General features: G+C 33.6%; 1 protein-coding gene across 4 annotated transcripts in view; it reads right to left on the reverse strand.

Moving 5' to 3' along the window:
• ERBB4 (erb-b2 receptor tyrosine kinase 4) overlaps positions 1 to 25,998 on the reverse strand; it is a 1,164,817-nt gene that overhangs the window by 25,311 nt on the left and 1,113,508 nt on the right. For all 4 annotated transcript variants that reach the window (XM_037849192.1, XM_037849193.1, XM_037849194.1 and 1 more), the window contains 5 exons: positions 18,130 to 18,285; positions 15,751 to 15,826; positions 12,777 to 12,923; positions 10,667 to 10,764; positions 9,021 to 9,191 (listed from right to left, as the gene is read on the reverse strand). In XM_037849192.1, coding sequence (XP_037705120.1) covers positions 9,021 to 9,191; positions 10,667 to 10,764; positions 12,777 to 12,923; positions 15,751 to 15,826; positions 18,130 to 18,285 — 648 coding nt within the window. The remainder of the gene's footprint in view (positions 1 to 9,020; positions 9,192 to 10,666; positions 10,765 to 12,776; positions 12,924 to 15,750; positions 15,827 to 18,129; positions 18,286 to 25,998) is intronic.

Raw genomic sequence — 25,998 nt, forward strand, 5'->3', positions numbered from 1 at the left:
TGTTTGGAATTTTTCCCATGGTGTTCTACCCATCTCTCAATTCAGCTTTTGCTCGAGTGTAATAAGTGTAATGGTCCACAGCCATTCATTTATAGTGTCTGAGTGAAAACTACAGAGTACAAATTAGCTTCTTTTAGAACACTCTGGTATGTCAGAATTCTGTACTGAATGAGGGAACTTTTCATTTGGGCAGGTGAGCAAGGAAAGAACTGAAACACAAGATGCTTGTGATTAGGGTACGTTCAACTGCAGAAAATGTACAAAGGAAAGCTGATGAGCAAGTCCACCCCCTACTATCCACAACCATCTTCTCCGTTCCATTTCATGGAGTAATCAAAGGATATTCTGAACCTCTCAAAATGCCATCAATCCTTATTGAGAATGAAATAGAACATTTCTCTCTCTCTCTCTCTCTCAAGGCTTTGCAGGAGCAATCATCATAGCAGGCTGGCCTGATCAGAGAGCTTTGGCAGACAAAGATGGATTTGTAAAAAATAAAAAAAAAATTAAAAATTACATAAATAAATTAAATAAATAACTTCAAAAAAATCAGAATAGAAAGTTGATGATAATCTCCAAATTCTATTATGTAAAGGGTAGAGACACAATTGTGCTCTCTAGGTCTTGTACAGGAAAGAACAGGCTTCTTGATGAGGTTTTTCCAATAATTTACAGCAAAGCTGGGACTCTTGTGGCAATAATACTAAAAAATAACCATCTAAATGATTTGGATAAAAAAACATTCATTAACTATCTAAATCTAACTTTCATCTTTACTTGCCCCTCCCTCTTTCTTGTTTCCTTTTCTGGATCTAATTTCCTTGCTTAGCACTTTTTAACAAAGAAGGAAAGAAGCCTTTGCTGAATGTTCAAAAAGGCACCTTATTCTAGGTGACAGTTGCTCAAGTGTAAAATAATTTCATGAAGATCAATGAAATCTTCTTTAATGCAAGATTCTCCTCCTATAATAAGCAGCATTTCTGTGGTACACTTGCAGTGCTGTAGAAGTGTGTTTGGCAGTGTATACAGGTACCAAGTACACTGGTCATAAAATCTGACACCAGTGTGGTTTTTATGTGACCAAGCTCTTAACCAAGTTATCAAGTCACTTAGAAGAACATAGATTTCACTCACTGGATAAACTGGGATTCTGGTGCGAAAATAAAATGACACATATATATGCCAAAGCACTTTGCAAACTTTAAAGTAATATATAGCTGTCACTTCTTTTTGTGGCTGTCCCAAATATGAAAGTGGCACTCTGATTTTGTAATTATATTATTTGTAGTAGACTTTGAGAATGTGGAGTGGTCAGGGTGTATTGCTTTGTAAGCAAGAGTAAACAAACAAAAAAATCATAAAGATGGCTCCAAGTAGTAAAAAAAGAAAAAAAATTAAACTATCAATCTGTACCAATTATCTGTTAATGAACTTCATATGAACATTTGTTAGGCTTCTAGTTAGTAATACATTTTTTGTTTGTATTTTAAAGATGACATCTTGATTTTGCCATTTCTTTTACAGAATAAAGGGTGGGAGTTAAAAAGCAAAGACTGTGAAGACTGACAAATCTGGGTTCAAACCTCACATTTTACCATATTTGCTGTGAGCCTCTGCAAAAAAAACTCTATGTTCCACTTTCTGTCTTTGTAAAATTGAATATTCTTTCACTTACCCTTGTTGTAAAGATTAAGGGTAATAAATAAAAAGGTTTAGAGCAGAACCCAACACATACATAAATGATCAATAAATGGAAACTATATTTAGGGTGAGGTTTTAAAAGGATCATTTTATCTCAAAGCATGTAATTGCTGAGTCCCAATAAAGACATTGTTCCCCCTGCTTTTTGGCTTCCACGTTGGCTCTCTCAGTTCCATCTGGTCCTTGTAAAGTAGTAACCCTTGATTACAGGGAGTCTCACAGAAGCATAAACAGAGGAGGCAAACAGCAGCGGGGTCTCTGGCTTCTCATTGCTCTCCCAGCAGGAGCCTTTTAAAGCAATGGATACTAACTCTCATTAGATTTGAAGTCAAATCCAAATGTCTATGGTGTGACCAGCAAAACACAGATGGAACAAATAGAGGACTGAATGCTAGGCTTAGATGTGAAAGATTGGAGCATAGCTTCTCACCTCTCCTTAGAAGCACGACACTGAGCTACAGCTTTTATTATCCCTTCCAGTATCAGTTTATGCATCTGTAAAGTGAGAGGGTTTATACTAGGACTTTAAGAACCCATCGAGCTTTGATATTCTGTGAGTAAATTATTACTTATGCACCCATCTCAAAACAAGAGGGCATATAAGTGGGGCAAGCTACTATTACTTAGAGTTATTTTATATAGTAGGGTTGAGGGCAAACCATGCAGGTTGTATTTTTATTCAGGAAGAAATCTAGTTGATGTGAATATCCAGACAAGAACATACATGATAAGGGAAAGGAAAGGAAAGGAAGTGGCAAAGGAGAGGGGAAAAGATTATTTTGTAGATATATCAAACAGAGCCCAGTATCTGTGTCTAAATGGGAGTGTGAAACTTTAAGTACCGGTACTAATTATTTAATTATTGTTTTTTCTCTTAGTATTTGCATTTACTGCCAACCCTTTCTCCTTCCCCAACTTCGAGACTAGGAAGTTCTAACTATCTGCTTGCCACTTCACCCCAGGAAAAAAAAATCACTCTAATTTCCTGTGTTCTAGGAAATTATACTAGGAATTATTCCACCTTTATTACATGTGCAAACATGAACTTACAAGAATTTAAATATAGTTTTACACACATAGATGTCTGGGCTTTACGTAAAGATTGGAGAGAGAAGGAGTAAGAATAACATTTATTATGAGGGAAAGTGTTGAAAGAACTATAGGCAATCATCTGGGAATAGAAAAGGCAGATTCCCCAAAGGAAATAACAACAACAAAACTATAGAGGAAATTATATTGTACCACAATAAGGAGGTGCTACCCAAAGTCCAAATCTACTAGAAGTTGTTTTCATGACACCTGTGGATATGAGTTGAGAAAGAAGTCTAAACACAATCTCTTTTTTACAGGAAAAATTGAGGATTATTTTAATTTCATTTGTAATTCCTAGAGATAATGTTAAATGAAAAATACAGATCAGGTACTCTGCAGGTTTATAATTATGTTTAACAAGAGGTAATTCCTAAACTCTATGAAAATCTTTAGGAAGTCATGGAGAAAGAAAAGGACAATAGCAATGGGAAACAAAGGGAAAAAAGGTTCTTTGTTAAAAAATGCCAATCTAACGGAGTAGAATAACTAAAATAATATATCTAGATTTTAAGAAAGTTACTGTAGAGAATGTGTTGCACAAAAAATCACCTGATATTTGCTGTATATATGTAACCATTTGAGGGTGAGGAACCCTCTCATATTAGTTGACAATAAGATCAGAACCATTTTTGATTCTTCCTGTAATTTCCAAGAACCTGGAATAATAAACAATGCCATTTGACATTATGTTCTTGTTTTTTTTTTTTTAAAGACAATTCTATAATGCATAAGGAGAGACAGTTCTTTTTCAAAAGAAACCAAGCAATCCAACCTCAGCCTTAAACTAAAATGAAAAGTGCCAACGTATTGCAAGAGATATGATCTATATTTCAAAAGAGATCAATGTTGGAATAATGCAGCCCTGGACAATTGGTGTACGGAAGTAGAGAGTAGTGCAGAATGAACTGCAGTGACTGGTCAACTGTAAATGACCCAGACATTTCCGAGGATAAATGTTCAAAAATCCTTTAGCCGTTAGTGACAATAGGATTATATATCATAAAGAGAGATCCAATAAAATACATAACATTCAAGTTTATCACATTGATGAAAATAATAGAAAGGTATACTCTAAATAAGGATAAGCAAAAAATGAAAGGAACTGATGTTACTCAAAGATCAAATATTCACACTTTCATTTAGTCCAAAGTAAACACTAACACTATATTTAAAATTGAGCCTATTTGCACAAAAATGTTTGGATGTTTTAAGAAAATTATTGACAATGAAGTTAGTAAGTTAGAGTTTAGTAGTGGTGATTAGAAGTGAACAGGAACAACTGCAGACAGAGATACCAGTTAGGGAGTTTTTGTAGTAATTCCTGTGAAATGATGAGGGTCGGAAATGGAGTCATGGCAGAAGAAACAGAAGACAGGAATTTGAGAGCTGTTTTTCAGAAACAGGCCATAAAGGATTTGGCTTTGAATTGGATGATATAATGAGAAGAAAAAGATTTCCAAACTCTGTTTCAAGACTTAATAATATTGACAAAAAATAGGAAAGGAGGGAGAAGACCCATCCCACTTTCTCTGACCACATAAGAGAGCTCTCCAGCTTGTGCAATATAGAAATATTCCAAAAAACTATGATTTATAAAGTAAATTTAAAAACATATCTTTGTTAATGTCAAGGTGTTTTGTTGTTGTTTGATTTTGCCCTCCTTCTAACCCTTTTCAGATCTGCCCTACAAAAACCCACTTCTGCTCCAAACTAGATCTTGGTCTTCCATCAACAGGCAGTTAAAATGACTTTCTATATCCTCTTAAGCTGATTTTGTCTTTTTCCTACAATATCTTGTACAAATCTCCAAAATAGTATCTCCTCAACTAGAATAGAAACTCTTTGAGGGCAGAACCTCTGTGTTCCAAGTCTATATGCTCATTGCATAGCACAGTGTCTACCCCATGATAAAACTCAATGCATTAATACATTTACCCTTTCATTATAGTAAATTGAACAATTTAAAATACTACTACTTAGATGGAGAACACTTTGAGACAAATAAATACTTAGGTTTGCACAAAAATATTTGGATGTTTTAAGAAAATAATTGACAATGAAGTTGGTAAGTTAGAGTTTAGTAGTGGTGAGTAGACATGAACAGGAACAATTGGACAGAGATACCAGTTAGGGAGTTTTTGTAGTAATTCCTGTGAAATGATGAGGGTCTTTCTTCTTGCTTAATAGATTAAAAAAAAAAAATTCCAATCATGATGTCAAGGACATTGTGCAGGAAGTCTTGACATATTTTGGATAAATGTAAAACTAATATACTGAGACAATAATCATTTACCATCAAGTAGCAGCCATTCTTAAAACTGATATTGATCCATGGTAAATTGCAAACTTGTGATATCACAAAATTCTCCTACTACATCATTTAGCTGAGATGCTTTCTTAACTTGTATCCTTAGATATTTCTCTTCTATGTTCAGTCACATAGGGAAACAAGTTATATATAGAAGTAACACAAAGGCTTTTGGTCATTTTCCCACTGGATATTCTTTACAAGAAAATATAATATCAATGCATAAAATAAAATTATTTTGAAAAATCCTTCAAATTAGAAGGAGCTTAAAGATGATCTAGTTCAACCTTCTCATTTCTGAAGTAAAGAAACAGATTTAGTGATTTGATCAAGGCTAAAGTATCACAGAGTTGGTTCTAGAATGTGAGAACTCTGATTTCCAATTTAGTTTCTTTTACCCACATCTCTATGAAGTGAATAAAAAGTGTGAGTTCCATAATTAGCAATAAATTGACAGCACCTTGAAATGAGAAAGCCGCCTATGCCTGCTCCCCCATTATAGAAATATAGGCTTCATGTGGGACACTGAAGTCTGGACTCAATTTCTAGCTTTGTCTGTTTTCATGTATAAGTTAATTAAACTCTCCATAGCTCAATTTTCTTAACTTGTAAAATGCAGCAAATATTAGTACCTCCTTCAGAAGGTTTTCTGAAGTAAAAATGAGTTTAATTTAAAGCGCTTAACTTAGTACCTGGCTTGTAGGTACTACGTGCCTAGATCATCTTGAAGCTCCTTCTAATTTTAGCTGATATTAATATCACTATTTTTATTACTTCATAAAATAAGAACTCATAACTTTGATTTATTGTAGTAGAAAGACAAATCCACTCGAGATGCTCATATTTTTAATGTCATTGCGAATGGCATTATTTTTTCTGCATTACCATTTTGCTTGAGTTTACATTAGACTATGCACATTAGGAAGCATACATAGCACAATATCATAAATCCAATAGGGGATTCAAAACATTTCCTTGTATTTCTTTTTTTTTAATATGTTTTTTTAGGGATTAATTATAAAAAAACTCAAAGGTGATCACACTGTGTGTGGTAGCCTTATTAAAATATCTTTATCAAAATTATGGTATCTAAATCTGAGGGTAAAGTGATAGGGGTACATAAAATCATCTATTTTGAGTGCTCACGTTATTCTAGCCTACATTCGATTATTTAGAAACTGATTCACTTTGTGAGATACCAAACTCCTTTATTTTTCATACTCCTTCACTTCTTCTGCCTATATTTAGTCCCTTTTTCAACTCATTTTTATACACATCCTGGGAGAGAGAGGACAAAAAGAGGAGGAAAAGCACAGATCTGTAAATATTCTTATTCTTTAGCAGATCTGAAAGAAGTAGAAAAATAATGATAGATCCATTTTGGGTGCCCAAGCCACCATTGTGGAGGACATAACAATTCCTCTGTCTTCCTAGATAATTCCTAGATAATTGAGAATTGACTGAAACGTTTTAAAAAGGTAGAACACTTAATCTCTAAAACTACTTATCACAAATGACTGAATAATCCTGTGACAACTGAAATCTATAAGCATGCAGTGGAGGTTTATATTAAGTTAAATTTTCTAATAATAGAAATAATATCTTCAGCTATATAAATTTATTAGCTGTTTTTCTTCAATATAGTAGCACTTAATATTTAATTCCTTATACCAAGCTAATATACAGGTCACTCAAAAGAAAAATACATGGATTTCTGTTTGCCCAAGATAGCATCATAACAATGCTCTGGGGCTCTATTCCCCCACAGAATTTTTGAAAACTGGTAGAGCCCTCTTACTCAGAGCTCTGGAAAACAGTTAAAGGATTGTAGTAACTGGGAAGTGCTGAATTAAAATAAAAACAAAATCAAAAACAAAAACAAAAAAACATCTTATAAATGGTAGGAGAATATCCAAAGAAGATACACAAATGTGCAGTAAGTACAGGAAAAGATGCTCAATATCATTAGACATTAGGGAAATGAAAATCAAAACAACAATGAGCTACCATCTCAAAACCACTACAATAGCTATTAAAAAGATGGAAAATAAGTGTTGGAGAGGAATGAGTAGTAGGAACACTCATTCTGTGTTGTAGGAGTGTAAAATGTTGCAACTACTGGGGAAAACAGTCTGGCAGTTCCTCAGAAAGCTTACTATAGAATAACTATATGATAGTTATATGATAACTATATGATAGGTATATAGCCCAAAGAATTGAAAGCAGGGAGTAAACAGATATTTCGATACTGATATTCATAGCAGCATTATTCACAATTGCTAAAAGATGGAAGTAACCCAAGTGTCCATCAACAGAGGAATGGACAAATAAATGTGGTAAATACATACAAAGGAATGTTTATTCAGTTGCAAAAAGGAATGAAATCCTGATGCATACTACAACATGGGTGAACCAAGAATTTCCTCAATCCCACTAACAAAAGACTAACATTCAGTATCAGTTGATTTAATTTTGAAACTTTTTAATCATCTTCACCATGCTTGGCATAAGACATAATTTCTGTTTAGGCTGAAATGACATATTTTTAATACAAAAGTGAAAATTATTGAGGCTGTCATCCTTGCTTCTTTCTATATTAGACATAAATGGGGGTGAGGAAAAGGTATGGGGCATACATTTTATTGAAGAATCACTTGTGGGATTTTTCAAACAACACAAGTCACAGATGTTGAGGTGGATGCCAATAAATACTATCATATTATGGAAATAACATGTTGTGATGATTGAGTGACTTGGTATATATGTGTTGACATGAGGTGAGCACTATGTGAATATTTACTGTTGTTTTCAATTTGAAATAAGACAAGTAAATCCATTTTAGAGACTAAGCAGCAAGTTGAAAATTATCTCATGCCTTAAGATGAAGAGAAATAAGATGCCCTTTGTGCCACTAGCAATGACAGTTTTCTTAGATGGGGGAGGGGACTAAGAGAAAAGAATCACTTTTTAGAAACAATTAAACACCATGTTTATAACTTATATTGGAAGGAATCAATTACAGACATAAATTCCCTGCTTCTCCATGCTCCATAGCACTTATCACCCTGTTATCTCTCCCTCTCTCTCTCCACACACACACACACACATCTGTCTGGCTCTTCCATTGACCTGGGAAGTTCTTCAAGGTAGTAGTTACATCAAATACCTTTGAATCTCAAGTGTCAAATAATGCCTCACATGCAGATGTACTCAATACATGTTGAACAACTGATGAACGAAATTTAAAAAAAAGAAGCAAATGAACAAATCCATGGATTTGACAGCTTTCAGAGAAAGAACGGTATTCATATAGAGTGGGTTCAATGTTTAAAATGAAATGCAAATACTTTTCTGAAGCTTCTTTCAAAACTTAAATCTACATTTTAGGAATTGTTTAGCAGTTTGACCAATATGATTGGTTTTGTTCAAAGGACTGCACAGTTTTCTGTGTTTCCATTTCAAATTGACAGAAAATATTGAATGAGTGAGTGGAAGAAAGTTGAACTCACATTACCTTGTAACTAATAAGTCAAATTACGTTATTGAAAAAGAAAAGTAGAATGCCTGTCTTGGTAAGAATTTATAAGTACACTTATTATTTTGACATGGTTTTAGATTTCAAAACTTTAAAATTTGTATTAACTCACTTCAGAAGATGAAAACATTTCTCCTTTTGCAATCTTGAAGATATTTCAGAGTGCATATGGTATGGCCCAGGCATGTATTCATAATGATTTATAAATGGTAAGCTTGGCCTATCTTTTGTGGGTATAGTACGTTTTTAATCTAGGAATCACACTGATTGGAGCTGTATAATTATTTTGTAATTTCCATGATTTGGAATTTACATGATTCAAGTGAAATTACATGATTTCAAATCTCAGAAATAATATGGTACTTCTATATAATTAATTCTTACCCTATTTGAGTCAATTCTTGCTCTGGAGGTGTAGATGGGAGGTGGGATGTTGAAAGCCTGAGGGACCAGGTACTCTTCAGCATCCATCATATCTTCTAAATCCTCTTCATCCAAGAGATTCTGAAAAAACTTGCTGTCGTTTGGACTGGGAAGTTTCATTCGATCATCACCCTAAATGATTGCCCATCAGTACAAACAAACAAACAAAAAGAATATATTGTTATGAATCTTCATCTTAAATCTGTGGACTTTGGAGCAAATCTATATAATATCAAAACAAATGGTTGAAAAATTAATGTACTCATTTAAAAAATAATTCTCTAGCACAACTCTCAGCCATAAAGAAGCCTATAATCTAATATGTTATATATGACAAGATTAGATAAATTTAATGTGATAAATGCCATTAGAGACAAAACAGAACGCTATAGATGCTTTGAGGGAGGCAAAATCTATTTCAGATCTGACAATAATGGTAGGCTTCATTGACAAAAGGCCTTTCTTTGAGCTGTACCCTGAAGAAAAACTAAGTAGGGGCAATTGGTTAATTAAACTTTAAATTATTTATTTTTAATTACATTTTATTTGGTTGGTTTGATGGTGTAGAATTATTAGAATGCATAGGTTCCATGACTTGTTCTATAGAATAATGGCTACATTGTAAAAGTGGTGGCATTCAAGATGACAGTACAAGTTCCAAGTAAAAAAAATGGGTTGGGAGAGAAATCAAAACTCTTTTGTTATACTCGTTCTTAATATATCTATTCCTTAAATATAATTTCTCATTTTTTTCCAAAGGTATGTGTTTTCGTAAACAGTTTCAGCTGATATAAGTTAATTTTGAAAAATATATTTAGAAATCAATGTCAGTTGATATAAATTAATTTGGGAAAAATATAATTGGAAATCACAGATGGTCTAAGACATGACTTTCATCTTCACGTCAAGCTGTTGATACGAAGATAAAGGTTATCTTGTTTTCCTGAGGAGCCATAATTCAATGTCATCCAAGGCTCATTCATTTACAGTTTAAGTAAAAATAATCTTGGAAAAAAAAATACAAACTTTAAATTACCCAATTCCCTTTTCCTACTGTTTGATATAAAATGTTCATTTGACCTGTAATTTGATTCCTAAGTACATCAATTCATTTGAATCTGAGTTGTTGTTTGCATACTCTATACCTCCAAAACCAAAACTACACATGGTTAAAAATATTTTTCTAGGAAATGTTATTATATTGAAATTTTGATCATCTTCAAACATGGCCAAGATTAAAACAAAAATCTTTCTTCCTTTGATCCATAAAAGGATGATTATAATAATGAATATGATTTACAGATAATATTAATAAAAAGTAGTGTGCTAGAAGGCTTGTCTCATGATAAAGGCCATTTTATATACATGGATAATCATAATTATCTGGATGGTCAGTAGCAGAGTCTCTAATACTAAGGGAAGGTGCTTAGCGATGGTTCTGACATCAAGTAAAAGGTCCCTTTCACAAGGTCATTTCACATGGTATTCTGCTGAGTTAATCAAACTTAGGTTAGCAGTGATTTCTGCAGTGGCAAAGTCCAGATATTATTCATTGTAGTGAGTTTGCCATTGGGATAGTCTTAAAAACATAAGTCAAATTTACCAACCTGAATAACTAGGTATCTTTGAGGATCTCGAGCCATTCTTGAAAATTCAGCGGCCAATTCCTTGAATTTAGGTCTACTGTCAGCGTCAATCATCCAACCTAGAAATTTGCACACAGAAAAAGAGTCATTAAAAAGAAACAAGTTTAAACTTTATGAAAATACAGGCAAAAGGGTGAAAAATATTGTTTTAATAAAAATGATTTATCACACAATCCAATAGGTGAGGCTATCTTAATCTGTTGATACTCATAACTAACTGTAAATATACTATAAACAAAAAGTAATAATTTTATTTTGTTGATCTATGGTTACTGATACAATCTCAGATCTTCTCTCTTTTTCTTTGGTATGTATGGAGAATGTTTTAAAAATGTTTCTTTGATTTTTATAAAAGAAGCAATTAGTATAAAATGTATCATTTTTTAAATCAGGAGTAACATGGAGGGAAAGATTTTGTTACAATGGTGGACACTTGCACATAGCTGGAAAAATAGACTGTAACTTTTTCATGCTACTTTTCCCGTGTAGAAAAAAGCTAATGCAAAGTTCTTGGTAATGTTTGTTCAGCAATTGCCATTAGCTTATCTTAGTACTAGCCTATCTAGCCTAAAAATACTATCAGCAATTGTCAAGATATGTATTATTATTTAGTAGAGAGTCTAGATAAAATGGGCTTTATCTCCCTAGGCTCTACTTATGAGATGGTAAGAATAAAAGCACCAAGCTTTCCTTGGATTTCTTGCCAAATGACCCTTTTCTTAAGTATTAAAACTCCTAAAAGCAAGCTAAAACTCTCTTGTAGGCAAAATGTTTTCCCAGTTTTACATCATTTCATCAAAAGATATAAATGGACCTTCATCTCCTATGCTAATTCTGGGATCATATTAAAAAATAAATGCATTGTTTTTCAACTTTCTTCCATAGATATCCACCGAACAATGTTTGGTCCAAAAAATTTTGTTTTTCCCTTTTCTGAGACTTCAAATTTTATTCCTATTCTGGCAAAGGTTTGGGTGTCATTTTATGAATATTAATACCACCTGCTTTTTTCTTTCTAAAAAGCTCAAATACTCCATCCTCAGCTATGCTTTATATTGTATATGTATCCATTAAAATTTTTTTTGCTTGTTGATCGCAAGATGCTAATGAGAATACAGCTGTTTCCTCAAACTCCTGGAACCATAAAGGTTAACTTCCCAGTGAAGTATCAGTTTCTTGCTATCTAAATATTGAGTAAATAGAACTACGCTTAGGGAAAAGGGCATGCTGACCTGAACTAGAAAGCACATTTTTTATTTCTTCCCTCACTGTCAGAATGTATCACACATGTCATGAATATAAATCTGAGTAGACCTGGGTCCAAAGTCTCTTATTAATAAGATGCTTATTCACCTTCACCAGTTTGTTTCTTTGCTAACCCTGTGTAAATCAAAAGGGGAAAACCCAGATTATACAAGAGAGATTGCTGCATGTTAATCTCCCTTAAATTAAGTCAGAAACTCCAGAGACTTCCCTAATTCTATTTAAATTAAGGCCTTGGCTTTCAAAACACATTTATAATACACATGTGTCTGAGGCATAGAAAGGGAGAAAAAAAGAGTCAGATGTAAACAAATGATCAAACTGAAAAAAAAATAAACATTAATAATCTTTTTAGTTCTCTATAGGTTCATTTCTGTCCACCCCCACCCCCCATCTTATTAATTTCCTCCTGACTAAAACTAGTAAAATATTTCCATTTAATTTATTTTTTAGCTGTCAGTTTCAAGCTTTTTCTCTTTATATTTTGACCACTTATATAGTCTTGTATTTTCCCATAAGGATTACTAATATTATTGTGACAATCTTTCTGACAGACAATTTGATTGTCATGGGAATAAGAATCAAAGTTAAAAGAAGAGAAGAATAAGAGTCATAGAATTTAAACTTCATGACATGGAAGCATAGTATTATTTCATATTAAGAATAATCACAGCAAACAAGTATTTACACTTTGCTTACTTTTGCATAGATATTTAAGAATTTATCAATATTTTCAGATACAGAGAAACATTATACAGTTAGATTAATCTGTACTAATGGTGATGATAAAATTATTTTGCAGTCTTACATTTGACCATGACCATGTAAACATCAATGGTGCAGATGGGAGGCTGAGGCAAACGTTCTCCTTTCTCTAATAAATCAGGGATTTCTCGGGTTGGAATTCCATCATAGGGTTTTCCTCCAAAAGTCATCAGTTCCCATATAGTGACTCCTAAATTGGAGATCAAATTCTTACATAAGCATATTAACAATGTATTTTGAACAGACCAGCAATATGCCAGAGGCAAAAGTTTGCTCTATAAAGGCCAATCAAAAGAGAATATTAAGCAAAGCTACTCAGCTTCCTTTTGCATTATGAGAAGACCAATCCCCAAATCTTTGTGGGAAACTCAATTTTCTTATTATTATCTTGGAATTTTTAATGGGTATCAGAAACAATTTAGAGTGAAGATCAGAATACAGAATCTGTTCCCCATTTCTACTTAGAAGTAATGCTAAGGCTAATAGATCCAAGCTACTTTGACAACATCACATTACAACATATAAAAAAATCATTTATTATATACATGTGTCTTCATTACCAAATAAATATGACTGTTGGCAAAATCTGATATTAACTAATTTTGAGACAAGGCAGATCATCTTTGCTACTAAAAGCCCTAGAGGCTAAGCTGGGATTCTGATTAACTTATGTTATGGTAAGGCATTGTGGCCTTCTTTTTAACTAACAAAAAGAGAAGAAATGTAATAGAACAGATTGATTTCTTTAGCACATATGACATCCTGAGTGAGGTACAATCCAAGTGTAACATATAAAATATGTGAAGTGGACATCACAAAATTGAAGGAAACCAAGAATGGTTTATTCCTTAGATAATGAGAAAATGTTCTTGAATCAGTAAACACTGATTCCCTCTGTAAAAGCAAATACCCTAAATGGTAGCTTGCAAATAACCAATTCTGATAATAACGTTTCTCATTTAAGCAATGATATATGTACTAAAGATTGCTTTTTTATGATGTAGCAATTTAATAATGAAAAATTTATATTTTTCTTAAGGATAAAGATTTTTAACTACAGAGCTAGCTAGTTAGCTGGGCAAGATAGTATGAAAAAGAATTTGCAGAACTTTCAGTATAAGGAAGATACAAATTAAAATAGAAATTGTAATAAACAGAAACATAAAGACAAAAACAGAAACATCAAAACCTATACTTCTTCTAATATTCATCCAATTATATATTTACAGGAGTGATGACAAGACAGGGTTAGAAACAGATGGCTTCATGTAGAAGGACAATCTCAGAAAAACTAAATCAGAAACACCCTGAGAACTTACATTGCAATGCCATCATTTGAAGATACATACTACAGCCAATACATATTTATTTTTATGAACATAAAGATGAAACTGGTGGCATTTTCCCACAAAGGTACACTGTAAACAGGATTGTTTAGCTTTCTCTGCCTTGTACACCTTTTACAATCAAATAAGATATAACTTAAAATTCTTAAAATACATTAAATCTTAAAATCTATAGTTTGTTGACCTGAGCTATGTTTCAAAACACATATTTATTTAATTATTTATTTGTCTGTCTACAGATTTATTTTTACAGAATAGCTCCTGGGATTTTGCAACTCAATATAAAGATAAATATTATAGCCTGAGTAGCAGCATTTTCCCCAAAAGACAACTTTAATATTAGAAACGTGTCTGTTATGCCAACATCTTACTTTTTTTTTAAATTTTAAAGGTCATTTAAAATTTGTCTTCAGCAGGTTGCTACATCAAATTCAGAGAAACATAAAAGAAAAGAAAAAGAAAAAAAAAAACAAAAGATTTATTTTTCTATTTACTCCTTACAAAAACTTAACAGCTATGTTTTACCAAGCATTCTTCCCTTACTTGCCTAAGCCTCAAAGATACAACAGTTTCAATTTCTAAGCAGAGTGAAATACCTGAGGCCTTCATGGAAATTTTAATAATTCCTATGGCTAAAAATCTGAAAAAACTCCACTTTATTGAAATGTCTTAAATAAATAAATTTTTTTTACAAAACATAATGTATTCTTTCCCAGATGAGAAGTACTAAGTTCTTTAGTGATCATACGGCTTAAATCTTTTACAGCAAATAAAAATTTAAAACTAGTTAAAACTGAATTTAAATTCAAGCAGACTAGAATAAATTGTACCAAGATTCAAAACCCCACCATCATCCATTTTATTTAAATGGGCAATGGGCATTGTGCTCTTTATTTGTGAGTAAGAAATGCTAATTTTATATAGTATAATAAAACTTAGAAAAGCTGCTGACTCATTCTTGCTAACAGTAGAATTTAAGCCAGACAGATGCTCAATAGCTCATCTGACAGTTGTGTTAAACACAATTAAATAAAAGCTCTAATTATAAAAATCACTTTTTCATTTAACGTTATTCACTCTCTAAAATTTCTTACTCCCAAAGCAGTTTGTAAATTAAAAACAAAGCTCCAGTAAGCTGTCTTCTCTCTTACCTCTCCCCTCATTTTCATTGTTCTCACCCTACTGCTTTCAGTATTTGTTCTGTGTTATGACAAAAGTCTCTATTTTTTGATTGAAGGATAAAAATACCCACATAAAAAGATTTTTAAACATTCATTTCATTCAGTGATATTTTCAAAGAGTTGAGTTGTTGAAAGTTAAAGCTGTGAGAGTCTATGAAACTGTCCTTAAATTAAAAATGACGCGTTTTTGGTTTTTGTCAGTTATCAGCCATGTTGCTACAAACCCAACAACTCAAAAGAAATAATAGTATACTACATTTTAGAGAACCAGGAAATAACAGAAAAGACAGGTAACAATGCTGTTTAGAACTGTTTTTTTTTTCCCCCCATTTTTTAAGGAAGTGCAGAGTTAATTCCTTTAGGAAATTAGGCTTTTTATAAATAAATAGCTAACACAACAACATAATATAACATAAGCCAAAATAATTTGGCTCATCATATTTTATATAAACCTAAAAGCCTTAATTCACTAGACTTAAGATTTATTTACCACAGCTCCAAACATCACTCTGATGGGTGAATTTCCTATAGTGTATGCATTCCAGAGCCATCCATTTAATTGGCATCTATGAAGAAATAAGAAACAAAGGTTTTATAATTACACCAAAAGTCATTTTTATATTTCCTAAATGTGAGTATCTGGACTTGCCTTGATTGTATTTTTGCTTATATATATGTACAAATTTATTTAGAACTATATAATTTATTCTTCAATATAAGAAACAAATTGAAATTTATAAAATCATTAATTTAGCTAAACATGTACTATATTTTTCTTTAAGAAAAGCTTAAAATTATAAATTTATATATAAATTATAAGGACCACTTTCTGTAGTTCTTGATTAATGTTCAGTAATTAAGTTACTTGTTAATATTATGATTCACAATATCAAATTTAAACATCTAGCATGTGCCACTAAAATGTGATTATATTAAAAAATTTTCAAAAAATACAATGTCTTTATGTTTTCAGTTATCCCTTTTCATCCTCAGATAAACTTGGGCTATTGATATAGTGGATTCCCTCTTCACTCACCCCCTCTTTTCTCCGTTCATATAATTTAATTATTAAAATCCCTAAAATCATGAGTTGAAAAGTTTGCTTTGCTTTGCTCCCAGCTACAAATGACCTCCTTCATTTTAGTTAGCCAGTATTGAAAATATGTTCTGTTTTCAAACTAGGAACTATATAGAGGAACGTGAGAGGATCAGCACAAATCCATCACTACTAAAGAAAAAACAATACAACCCACATAGCCTTCTGATGATGGGTCAGCAGAATGAGTTTCAACTCCGAAGGGCAGCATTACATAGCTGAGAATATAATTAGGTTATATGGAATAAAGATAAACACTTCTACTTTGCAGTTGAAAGCTTAAAACTAAATAGGTATTTGAAATCATGAGGTTGGCTGCTCACCAAGGTGACATCAAGGTAACTCTATGACAGAATCATGGTATTCAGTGAAAGGGAACAGAAGACACATTGAAAGTAATTTCCCTATGGGCAAGGAGTTAGCAGACTTTATGGACTACGGACATTGTGTTAAAGAAGTAAGTTTAAATCACAGGTGGCTTGATAAAGACTTAATGGTTACTAGGCGTTTAAAGCTATAATGAATCTTGCTTTAGACAAATACTACGGCTGTATGTACTCAAGACAAGTGAAGCCTTGTGATTTATAGACTTCTACTTCCGTGCAATCTTGTAGTGAATTTCTAAGCTGTGGTCTGAAATCCTTTCAATTTGGTAGTAAACAGACAAAATAATCTAATAAAATCAAGGGAAAGCCAGATAATATTATAAAACTGAAGGTTTTTTTAAATTAATATTGTGTTCCTTTGCCTTGTGAAAAGATTTGAGTATAGATATTTATATGAGAGTTATAGGATCAAAAAATGTATGCTAAGCATTTGGAAATCTATCAGTCCAAAAATATGTATAATACATATTTAAAGTCCCATGATTAATAAAGCATATAATAAACATATTTATATGACATGTGAATATTTTTGTTGTTGTTGTTAGTGTAAGATTATACGTCACCATAGGTTAAGGCTGCATATGCAAACTTCATTTGGCCCACCCTGATCTAGGTTTGCTCAGGTCAAGTCAGAGGAGGGATACCTACCTGAGGATGACCCTGGTTATTCAGCTAAGAATAGCAAGTTAAACAGAGGGTTCATGAGGAAAGCCAGGAGCTGGAGCTAAGGCACAGACGGAAAGCATATGGAAGGTGAGAGGGGCAGGGACACAGTTGTCAGGCAGGGGCTAAGGCTAGAGAGTGAGAAAGGAAGAGGAGGTAGTGGCACTGTTTAGGCTTCTGAGGATAGAGCAGCTTACATTCTAGTGGAGACACTCAGACAATAAATTTAATGAATAGGTACATCAAATACTATGACAGAAACTTAAAAAAAACAGAGCCAGTTGTATCTGGTATGGTAAGTAGAAAGTTTAAATAGGTGGCATCCTTCCAACGAGTTAGGGTTCCTGGTAGAACCCAGGCTTCTCTCTAATCTATGAGAATGACGCTCTGTCCCATTGTAAGAGTCAGTTCTAAATTCTTAGATCAATGAGACATTTTCTGTGGTCCTTGGTTAAAGTTTATTTTCTTAAGTGCCTAAGGATCCACCCACTTTACAACATTGGATGTAACATGAGGGCACATATTGCCTTATTTTAGCTACTTTTGAGTAATGGAAGTCAGTAATATACACTGTATTTTTGACCCTGGTTAGGAGGGAAAAAAAAAAAAACGTTAGAATTGGGATTTTATAATCTCAGGCTTATTGGGCTTCCTACTATAAAATATAAGGAGATAAAACGAAATACTACATTTTGTGCAATAATGTTCTCAAAAAGATACTCACCTTTCCCCCATCGGCATTATATTCTTTTTCATCTCCTTCCAAGAGTCTGGCTAATCCAAAATCTGTGATTTTCACATGGTTTGGAGATTTCACTAAGACATTACGAGCTGCCAAATCTCGATGAACAAGCCGTCTTTCTTCCAGGTACATCATTCCCTAAAAAAACACCAAGTTTCCCAATATTAATCAGTTAATAACTAGACTTTTCTGTCTTCTAAAGAGAAATCTCCTAGTATTCAGATGAAAGTGCTTACTTTCTCCAAGTGAAGCCAGAATGCAGGAATATTTTAAAAATTAGGTGAAACTTAGAAAAAATGCAAACCACAAATAGTTTTTGGCCTTTTTTACTTCCTATCAAAGTGCTATCAAGGAGAATGGATTATCTGAACATGAGCTCAATGTTTGATCATATTTTCCCTGAGACTCTATATAGCCTTCTGAAAACTGTCATTAGTGAGGTGTGCAGGTATCTTAGGAGATAAACTAACATATACTGGGACTGACCCACATACTCCTAATTGTTTCCTTCCCAACAACCTCTGCTTCATGTCCTATTCCCCCTCATCACTCTTTCCAATAAATATATTTATCCATCAAAAAAACAAAAGTTCATGTGAGCTTTAATGATGTCAAAATTGCCTTCATAGATTATATTTAGGCTAAAGAATTGTATTATTCCTATTAATTATGAAAATAAAGTATACCTTAAGGGCATTAAAAGCATATAATAAAGAAAAAGGCTTCTATAACATTAGTAAGCATTATAAGAACCTACAGGGAAAGTAAATAGTTTATAATAACCTGCAAAGTATCTTTTAATATGTTTTCTTCTTATAAAATATAGGGTAATTAAAAATAAAATTTATTGCTAATTGCCAACAAGATGTAGCTGAATATACAATACACATACATCTACACACATATATACTATAAATAATACGTAATGTATATTATACATTAATATGTACAAAAATTCAGCAAAAACAATCATCTGTGGAGGTAATAACTAGTTTAATCGTATTTCAGCAGTAGGGAAGCTTATTGTCCTTAAGTACCAAATTTAAAAGGTTTATGCGCAGCCAAGTAAGTGAACTCAGAGGCCTAAATTAAATTAAAGTGAACATATTTTTATTGAAGAGTTATGAGAAATTCTATATTGAGGATTTCAGTGGTAAAAAAGTTGTCATCCAAAAGAAAATCAGAATTATAAAGTGGCTGAAGCATTCTCTCATGCCAATTGCAAATCAATGCTGTTGACAGTTAACATTACAACTTCAGGACTTCGAAGGATTAATGGTTTCTGACATAAAAACAACAGCTGTGGAAAATAAACACATAAATCTCACAGGTCAAAAAACTATAAACCGTATGCCTGGTGCAGTGTAAAAGAGAAGATTGCTTCAAACAGCATCATGATCCTAACTCTATATAAATCCACATTAAACACAATTAGTGAAGATATTGCCTGATATGGTCCAATCAGTCAGCAGTTAGGTGAAACATCATGCATTAGTGTTTTCTGAAATCAAACCACACCTGGGATTTATGGTGGTTTTTCCCACTTTCTTGAATAGGGCTTTCTTTTTTATTACACCAAATTGGAATTTCCTAGAATAAGGTGAATCTGAAAACATGTAGCCCTTATACAAGTTAAAGGATCAAATAAATCTATTGGCTGGGAGATCAAGAATTTTCATGTCTCCCAAACTAATTTTTTGTCCATTAAGGAAGGTTCACAAATTATTCATCAGTCTCTTTCTTGTCCCTTTCCTGTAAGAATATGGAAAGCATACTGGAAACAGATTATATTCAGTCCACACATAATTATAGAATACATACTGTGTGCCACACAAGACACTAGGGAACCAAAAAAAAAGAGGTAAGGTCTATATATTAAAGGAAGATGGAAGATAATTAATAAAGGGAGCAGATGTGGAATAAAACTCGAATGGGATCAGTATGATTCATGGAGGGTATTATTTAAGGAGAGGTGTATTTGAGGTCCTTGTGTTGTACAGCCTTCAGAGAGCTACCGTAGGGTTTGAATAATGTCCACCAGGTAGACAGGATAAAGGTGAAATTTCAGGTGGAGAAAACAAGCACAGAAGCATAAATAACAAGGTACCCTTGGACAAACTTATTTAGTTCCAAATTTCAGAAGCATAATGTATGAGGGAAGGAGGAGTGGTGACTGGTGCAACTGAAAATATAAGGAGAAGTCAGATCTAAGAAGGACCTCTTATACGTCATGGTAGAGTTTAGACTTTGTATTTTATGCAGTATACAATGGGGTAATGTAGAAGTTGTTTTAAACAGGGGAGTGACATGGTCTTGGAAGCCTCTCTCTAGTGACAGTTTAAAGGATGGATTGGACACAAACACAGCTGACAGCAAGATCCACTGCCACAATACAGAAGACAGCTGATGAGGGAGTAAAATAAAGGTTGCAAATTAGCAGTCCATGGACTACATCCATTTTTCAGATTTTTTTCTCTTTGGCCCCCACTGCATTGGGCATCGTTAGTCACCCTCTTTATCTGAGTATGGACTGTACCCCACTGAGAGCATGTGGCGTCTGGTTTCCCAGGATCTCATCACACCCTGTTACTTCCTAGGAGTTCTGCTTTTATCATTTATGGTGGTCATTTTGTTTCTACATGCATGAGTGACTCTCCAACTAAACTGGGTCAGAAGGAACACTAGGTATATTTATGAACAAAATAGCCATCCTTGATAATGGACTGAATAATGAAAAAGAGGAGTAAACTGAAAATTACTTCCAGCTTTTTGACTTGAATAATTGCAGAGGATATTGATGCCTTCCACTAAATATCATCCTAATGAAGTTATTACTTAATTATTTCTTTAAAATGTGCAGGAATAGGAGTATACACTTTCAAAACAGGGAACAAACTCACAGTCACCAAGAAACTTAGACTATAATAACTTAATTCTAAAACACAACAAAATCTAAAAAATAAAAAATACGAAGTTCTTTGATACTTGTATGCAAAGCCTCAGCGAATGATAAGCTATCATGAACCTTAATAAAATTTTCTCCAAAAAAAATATATTTTCTTCAAAATAATGAGAACTAAATTCAGGAAAACAGATGACAATTTCTGTATAGTTTTCCCTCTCTAGACCATCATTAAAAGAGATAAGGACAGGAGCATGTATATCATTCCCAAACCATCAAAATACATTTGTAAAGTTGCTGTATTACTATGAAGCATCATTGTGAAGATGCACACTTTCATATCATTAATTATGATGCCACCTTAGCCCTACTTTCTCACACCAACTTAGAGTCGACTGGTTGCTCACAATAGGTTTCTCCACATCACAGTCATTAAGATAAGATTTTCTCACTGGAAGATCTAATTAGAGTCACATTCTCTGCTAAATTCCTTCAAAATAAAATCACTCTTCAAATCAGAGTGTGGTACAATTAAGGAGGCAGACAGTTATTAGAAATAGCAGTGACAAAAATAAGCTGGATAAAATCCTTTGAAAATTTATGATGAATAAAGGAGGGTCAGTTATTATGACAAAGGGATGCTGAATTGCTTGAAAAAACCACTTACTCTGACCTGTAGCAACTTGCATTGTCCTTGCCAGGCCAGCTCAGGTAAGGTGCATTATGGGAATAAAGACACTACAACCACAATTAACACTTACTGCGTGCTCAGAGTATGCCATCATTAAAGTAAATGCTTCCATATCGGCTCTTTAACGTAATCCTCAGAACAGCCTTACCAGATGCACACTGTTTTTATCCCATTTTAAATATGAGAAAACCAAGGCTAAGAGAGGTCAAGTTACTCACCCAAGGGCATATAACTATGAGTGGAAGAAATGGGATTTGATCCCCTGCTATGGGACTCTAAAGTCTACACATTTAAGTTGTCTTCCTCTTTTGATGGGCTCCAGAGTCATGTGATCATGTGTAAATTAATGTACACAGGGGCATCTTATATAGCTTTAAAAGATTCTAGTACTTTTTGCCAAAAAATATATTATTGGCTGTGTCTGTGAATTATAGAGCATAACGTAGGTGACTGACCCATTTGTATTCATTGACCTATTTGTATAGAACCTATTATAATTTAGCAGGAATTTGAATTGTGTGAATTAGAGATTCCATTCTTGCTTTGGCCACAGAGATATGCAGGATAGTGGAATAGGTACAAGTGCAGGTTTTAGAGTCATTTACCTGGTTGGAACCCTAGTGCTGCCACATTCCTGCTGCGTGATGCTGGGCATGTTATTTAACTCTCTGTTGCTTACTTTCCTCAGCTCTAAAATGAGCATAATAGCACCTATCCACAGGTTTTGTGAAGATTAAATAAGTATATGTAAAGCCTTTAGACAATAACTGGCATGTAATAAGTACACGACATGCAAACTTTTATTATTGTTCCCCAGATAGATACCAACAGTCCTAGAGTACACAAAAAAAATAATTTATCCTCATTAAATTGAATTGCCTATTTCAGGAAATCTAATACACAATGAGTGCTCAATACATATTTGCAAATATTGATATACATATATGTTATATATATATTAACCTACTTATATTAAGGTATGGATAAAATTTTTTTAAAGTATTACTGCTCAAAGTACTGTTTTAATAATGATTCATCTAAGAATGCTGCTCTATGAGAAGAGAATGTATTTAAAGATTTGGTGCCCTGCATAAATACATCAGATTCTGGAATTTAGTGAAGATAAAGGTCACAAACTCGACTACATGTGTGGATGTGTGTGAAGATTATTGACTATCTTGCAGAGATCATTTTAGATCCTAGGAAGCATCACCAATATCTCCAATGCCCAGAGACTATAATCTATCGTTCATTTACTGACAGAAAATGTCACACAATAAAATGAGCAACCATAGGACCTCTGTTTCTTTCTCTGTCTCCTACTCTCTCTCCCTCTTCTCCTCCTTCCCCCTCTCCTTCTTTCCCTCCTCAGATACCCTGAAGTGAGTAAAGATAGGTCTGAGTCTTCAGTGCTGCATAATGTTTCCAGTGGGTTAATAAAATAGTAGATTTGCTATACCAAAGTATCTGTTCTTTGTCTCACAACACTGAAGGGAATTTTAGTAGATGTGTTTTAGGGGCATTTTGTTTACCTCGTGATCCAAGTGCTGCAAGCCTGATTTTTATCCAGACTACTCAGAATTTACCATTTTATCTCTGTATACTGCAGTAAGTTTTCAGAGAATGTATACTTATCTCTTAAAATATGTCACGGTAAATACAAACTGGCTAGGGAAACAAATTTCACTCTTTACTTTCAGAAATGAACTTTGACACAAAATCCAAAGAAAATTTGATTAGAATTGAACGTGAAATTTTAATCTCTGATTAGAATAAACCCAAATAACCTGCACTTGGGAAAATATCAGTGAATGAACGAATTTTAAAATATCAGTATTTATGAACACTTGGCAATGACCTTCTTTTCAATCTGATGATATTTGAGTCAAAACTATCTAACAAAAAAGTATTATTATGTTTTAATCCAATGTGAAACGTATTCTGCAAGAAACTAAAGGAAGTCAAAAGAGACCAGACTATTTCTGGCAATAAATATTTGCTTCCCACATATGGGCCATGTGACAGTTTCATCAAACACATGTGTGGAGCTAAAAATTTCAAGCTTCATTCAGCTCTCACAGGCATTAACCTCCAGAGTTAGCAAGAGTACAGTTTTCTGTTTTCATTGTCATAAGCTTTCTTAATAATAGGAAGCTTCAGGAATGCTAGCTTCAAATGAAAATCTCTTCTCCTTTCTACCTTTCCTTCTATAAGTAATTCTAACCCTAAGGAGGGAAAATAATGCTTATTACTGTTAAAGCTGAAGATACGAGCATGTTCGAGGGAAGAAAGGGATCTTTTTGGATGAAGTAACTGACTTTATCCAAATAGTACATGAAATGAAACGAAAGGGGGTCTGTAATTGAATCAACTGAGAGGCCTTTTAAACTAACAGAGACTTCATGGCAGAGCAGAAAGACTGATCTGAGTGTTGCGAGCTAAAATGAGAATCCTGGACATGCACTAGGTTTCTGACCACAACTCATTTAGTCTCTCCAGTAAAAGTGAAGGATTGGCCAAAATGATCTCTGAGGTGTCCTCTAGCTTTAAATTTTTATTCCATGATAGATAGGACTGTAAAATATATCTATCTGAAATATTCAATTGTAGGCTAATAATAGACACAGAGATCAAAGAAAGAAAAGAGGTATAGTAGTTGCCTCCCTTCTAATGCTTAGTGAGAACTGTGAATATATTTTAGTACAAGTCAACTAAGTACATCTGACATTTAAGACAGACTCTAGAAATAAGCCCTGGCTACTTAGTAGCTGTGTGACCTCGGTCAATTTATGCAATGTTTGTATTTCACTTTCCTAATTTATTAAGTGGGGATAAAAATCGTATCTTCCCTGAGGATTGCTTTGAGGATTCAATGACTTAATATTTGTAAAACACTTAAAACATTCAATATTTTGCGACTGCATGTGTTAGTTAAATAAAATAAATAACCTCAAATGTATCCCTCTTATTAACAATACTATTTGGCCACTGTAAGAAAAAAGGCAGCCAATTGAAACACCTACTGGTGGATAAGCACTATTATGGTACAGTGGCTTCTGCTCCTCATTCAGTTTGTCCCTGAATGCCCTTCTTTATTTTCTGCTCAGAGGAAGTGAAGCAGATCCACATGGCCTGGACTGGCCTGGAGTTAATATTGAAGGTTAATTCTTACATCCTCCAATTGCAGCTGCGATCTCTGAAAGCCTTGGTTAGATTACAGTTCTTGAGATTTGGGACTATGGAGGACAACAGAATGTTTGTCATTTTAATAATGTGTAATTAAAAACTTACTTATCTTTTGCTATTTGAAATATATTTTTCACAAATAGTCCCAATACCATATTTGAGTCTCTGCGTGTGTATGTGTGTGAGTGTGTGCGCATGGGCTTATATGTAGTAGATGCTGTGGTGTGCAGCCCAGAAACCCCTCAGCACCAAGTCGCTCAGACTGTCAGCTGCTGGGAGTGTGGCCTGCTTATGGCTCTCCTCTCAGCCCTAACAGTCTCTGGGTACTTTGCACCTACCCCCTCACACCCCCTTTCCACCTCAGCAACCTCAATGGGAGCTGCTAAGGGAAGCAGTATGACAATGTGTGTGATTATTTCCTTTGTTTCCTTTTAGGATCTCGGGTACACTGTGTTGTGAGTTAATCATACTCCATAGTTCCTGCATGCTATTATTATTGTTCCCCTATATCCTCCACCCCAATCTTATCTCTCTAAGTGTTCACAACAGTGTTTTTAATGCATATCCTTCTAATCCACCATCCATGTTTATTTAGACTTATCTATATTTTTAAAAAGGGATTTTCTGGTGTTATTTTTAGTGCATAAATAGTATTGTATATTACGCAGCATCATGATCTGTGTATTATGATTTTTTGATTCAAACATGTTATTGTAAGTAATGGAGTTTATCATTTCTCATTGCTGCATAAAATTATACACACAAACACACAGACATATACACACATACAACCACATGCACTGTGCTTTTCTTGTCTATTCCCCTATTGATGGGACCCTAATTTGCTTCCTTCTCTTTGAAACCAAAAGCAAGATTTAACTGAACACTCACACTATTTGTGTAAAGAATCTGCTATTCAGTGCTATCTTTAGTGTAAGAAAACCTAGACAGACAATAATCATAATAGTTCCTATGGAAGACACAACATGAAAGGTTTCTTGCTAATTGAGAACACTGATATCATATGGGGAAGACAAAATATAATTGTATATATTATGATTAAACAATCAAC

Source organism: Choloepus didactylus, chromosome 9 (genome assembly GCF_015220235.1).
Source record: "Choloepus didactylus isolate mChoDid1 chromosome 9, mChoDid1.pri, whole genome shotgun sequence".
In the NCBI taxonomy this organism is placed as follows: domain Eukaryota; kingdom Metazoa; phylum Chordata; class Mammalia; order Pilosa; family Megalonychidae; genus Choloepus; species Choloepus didactylus.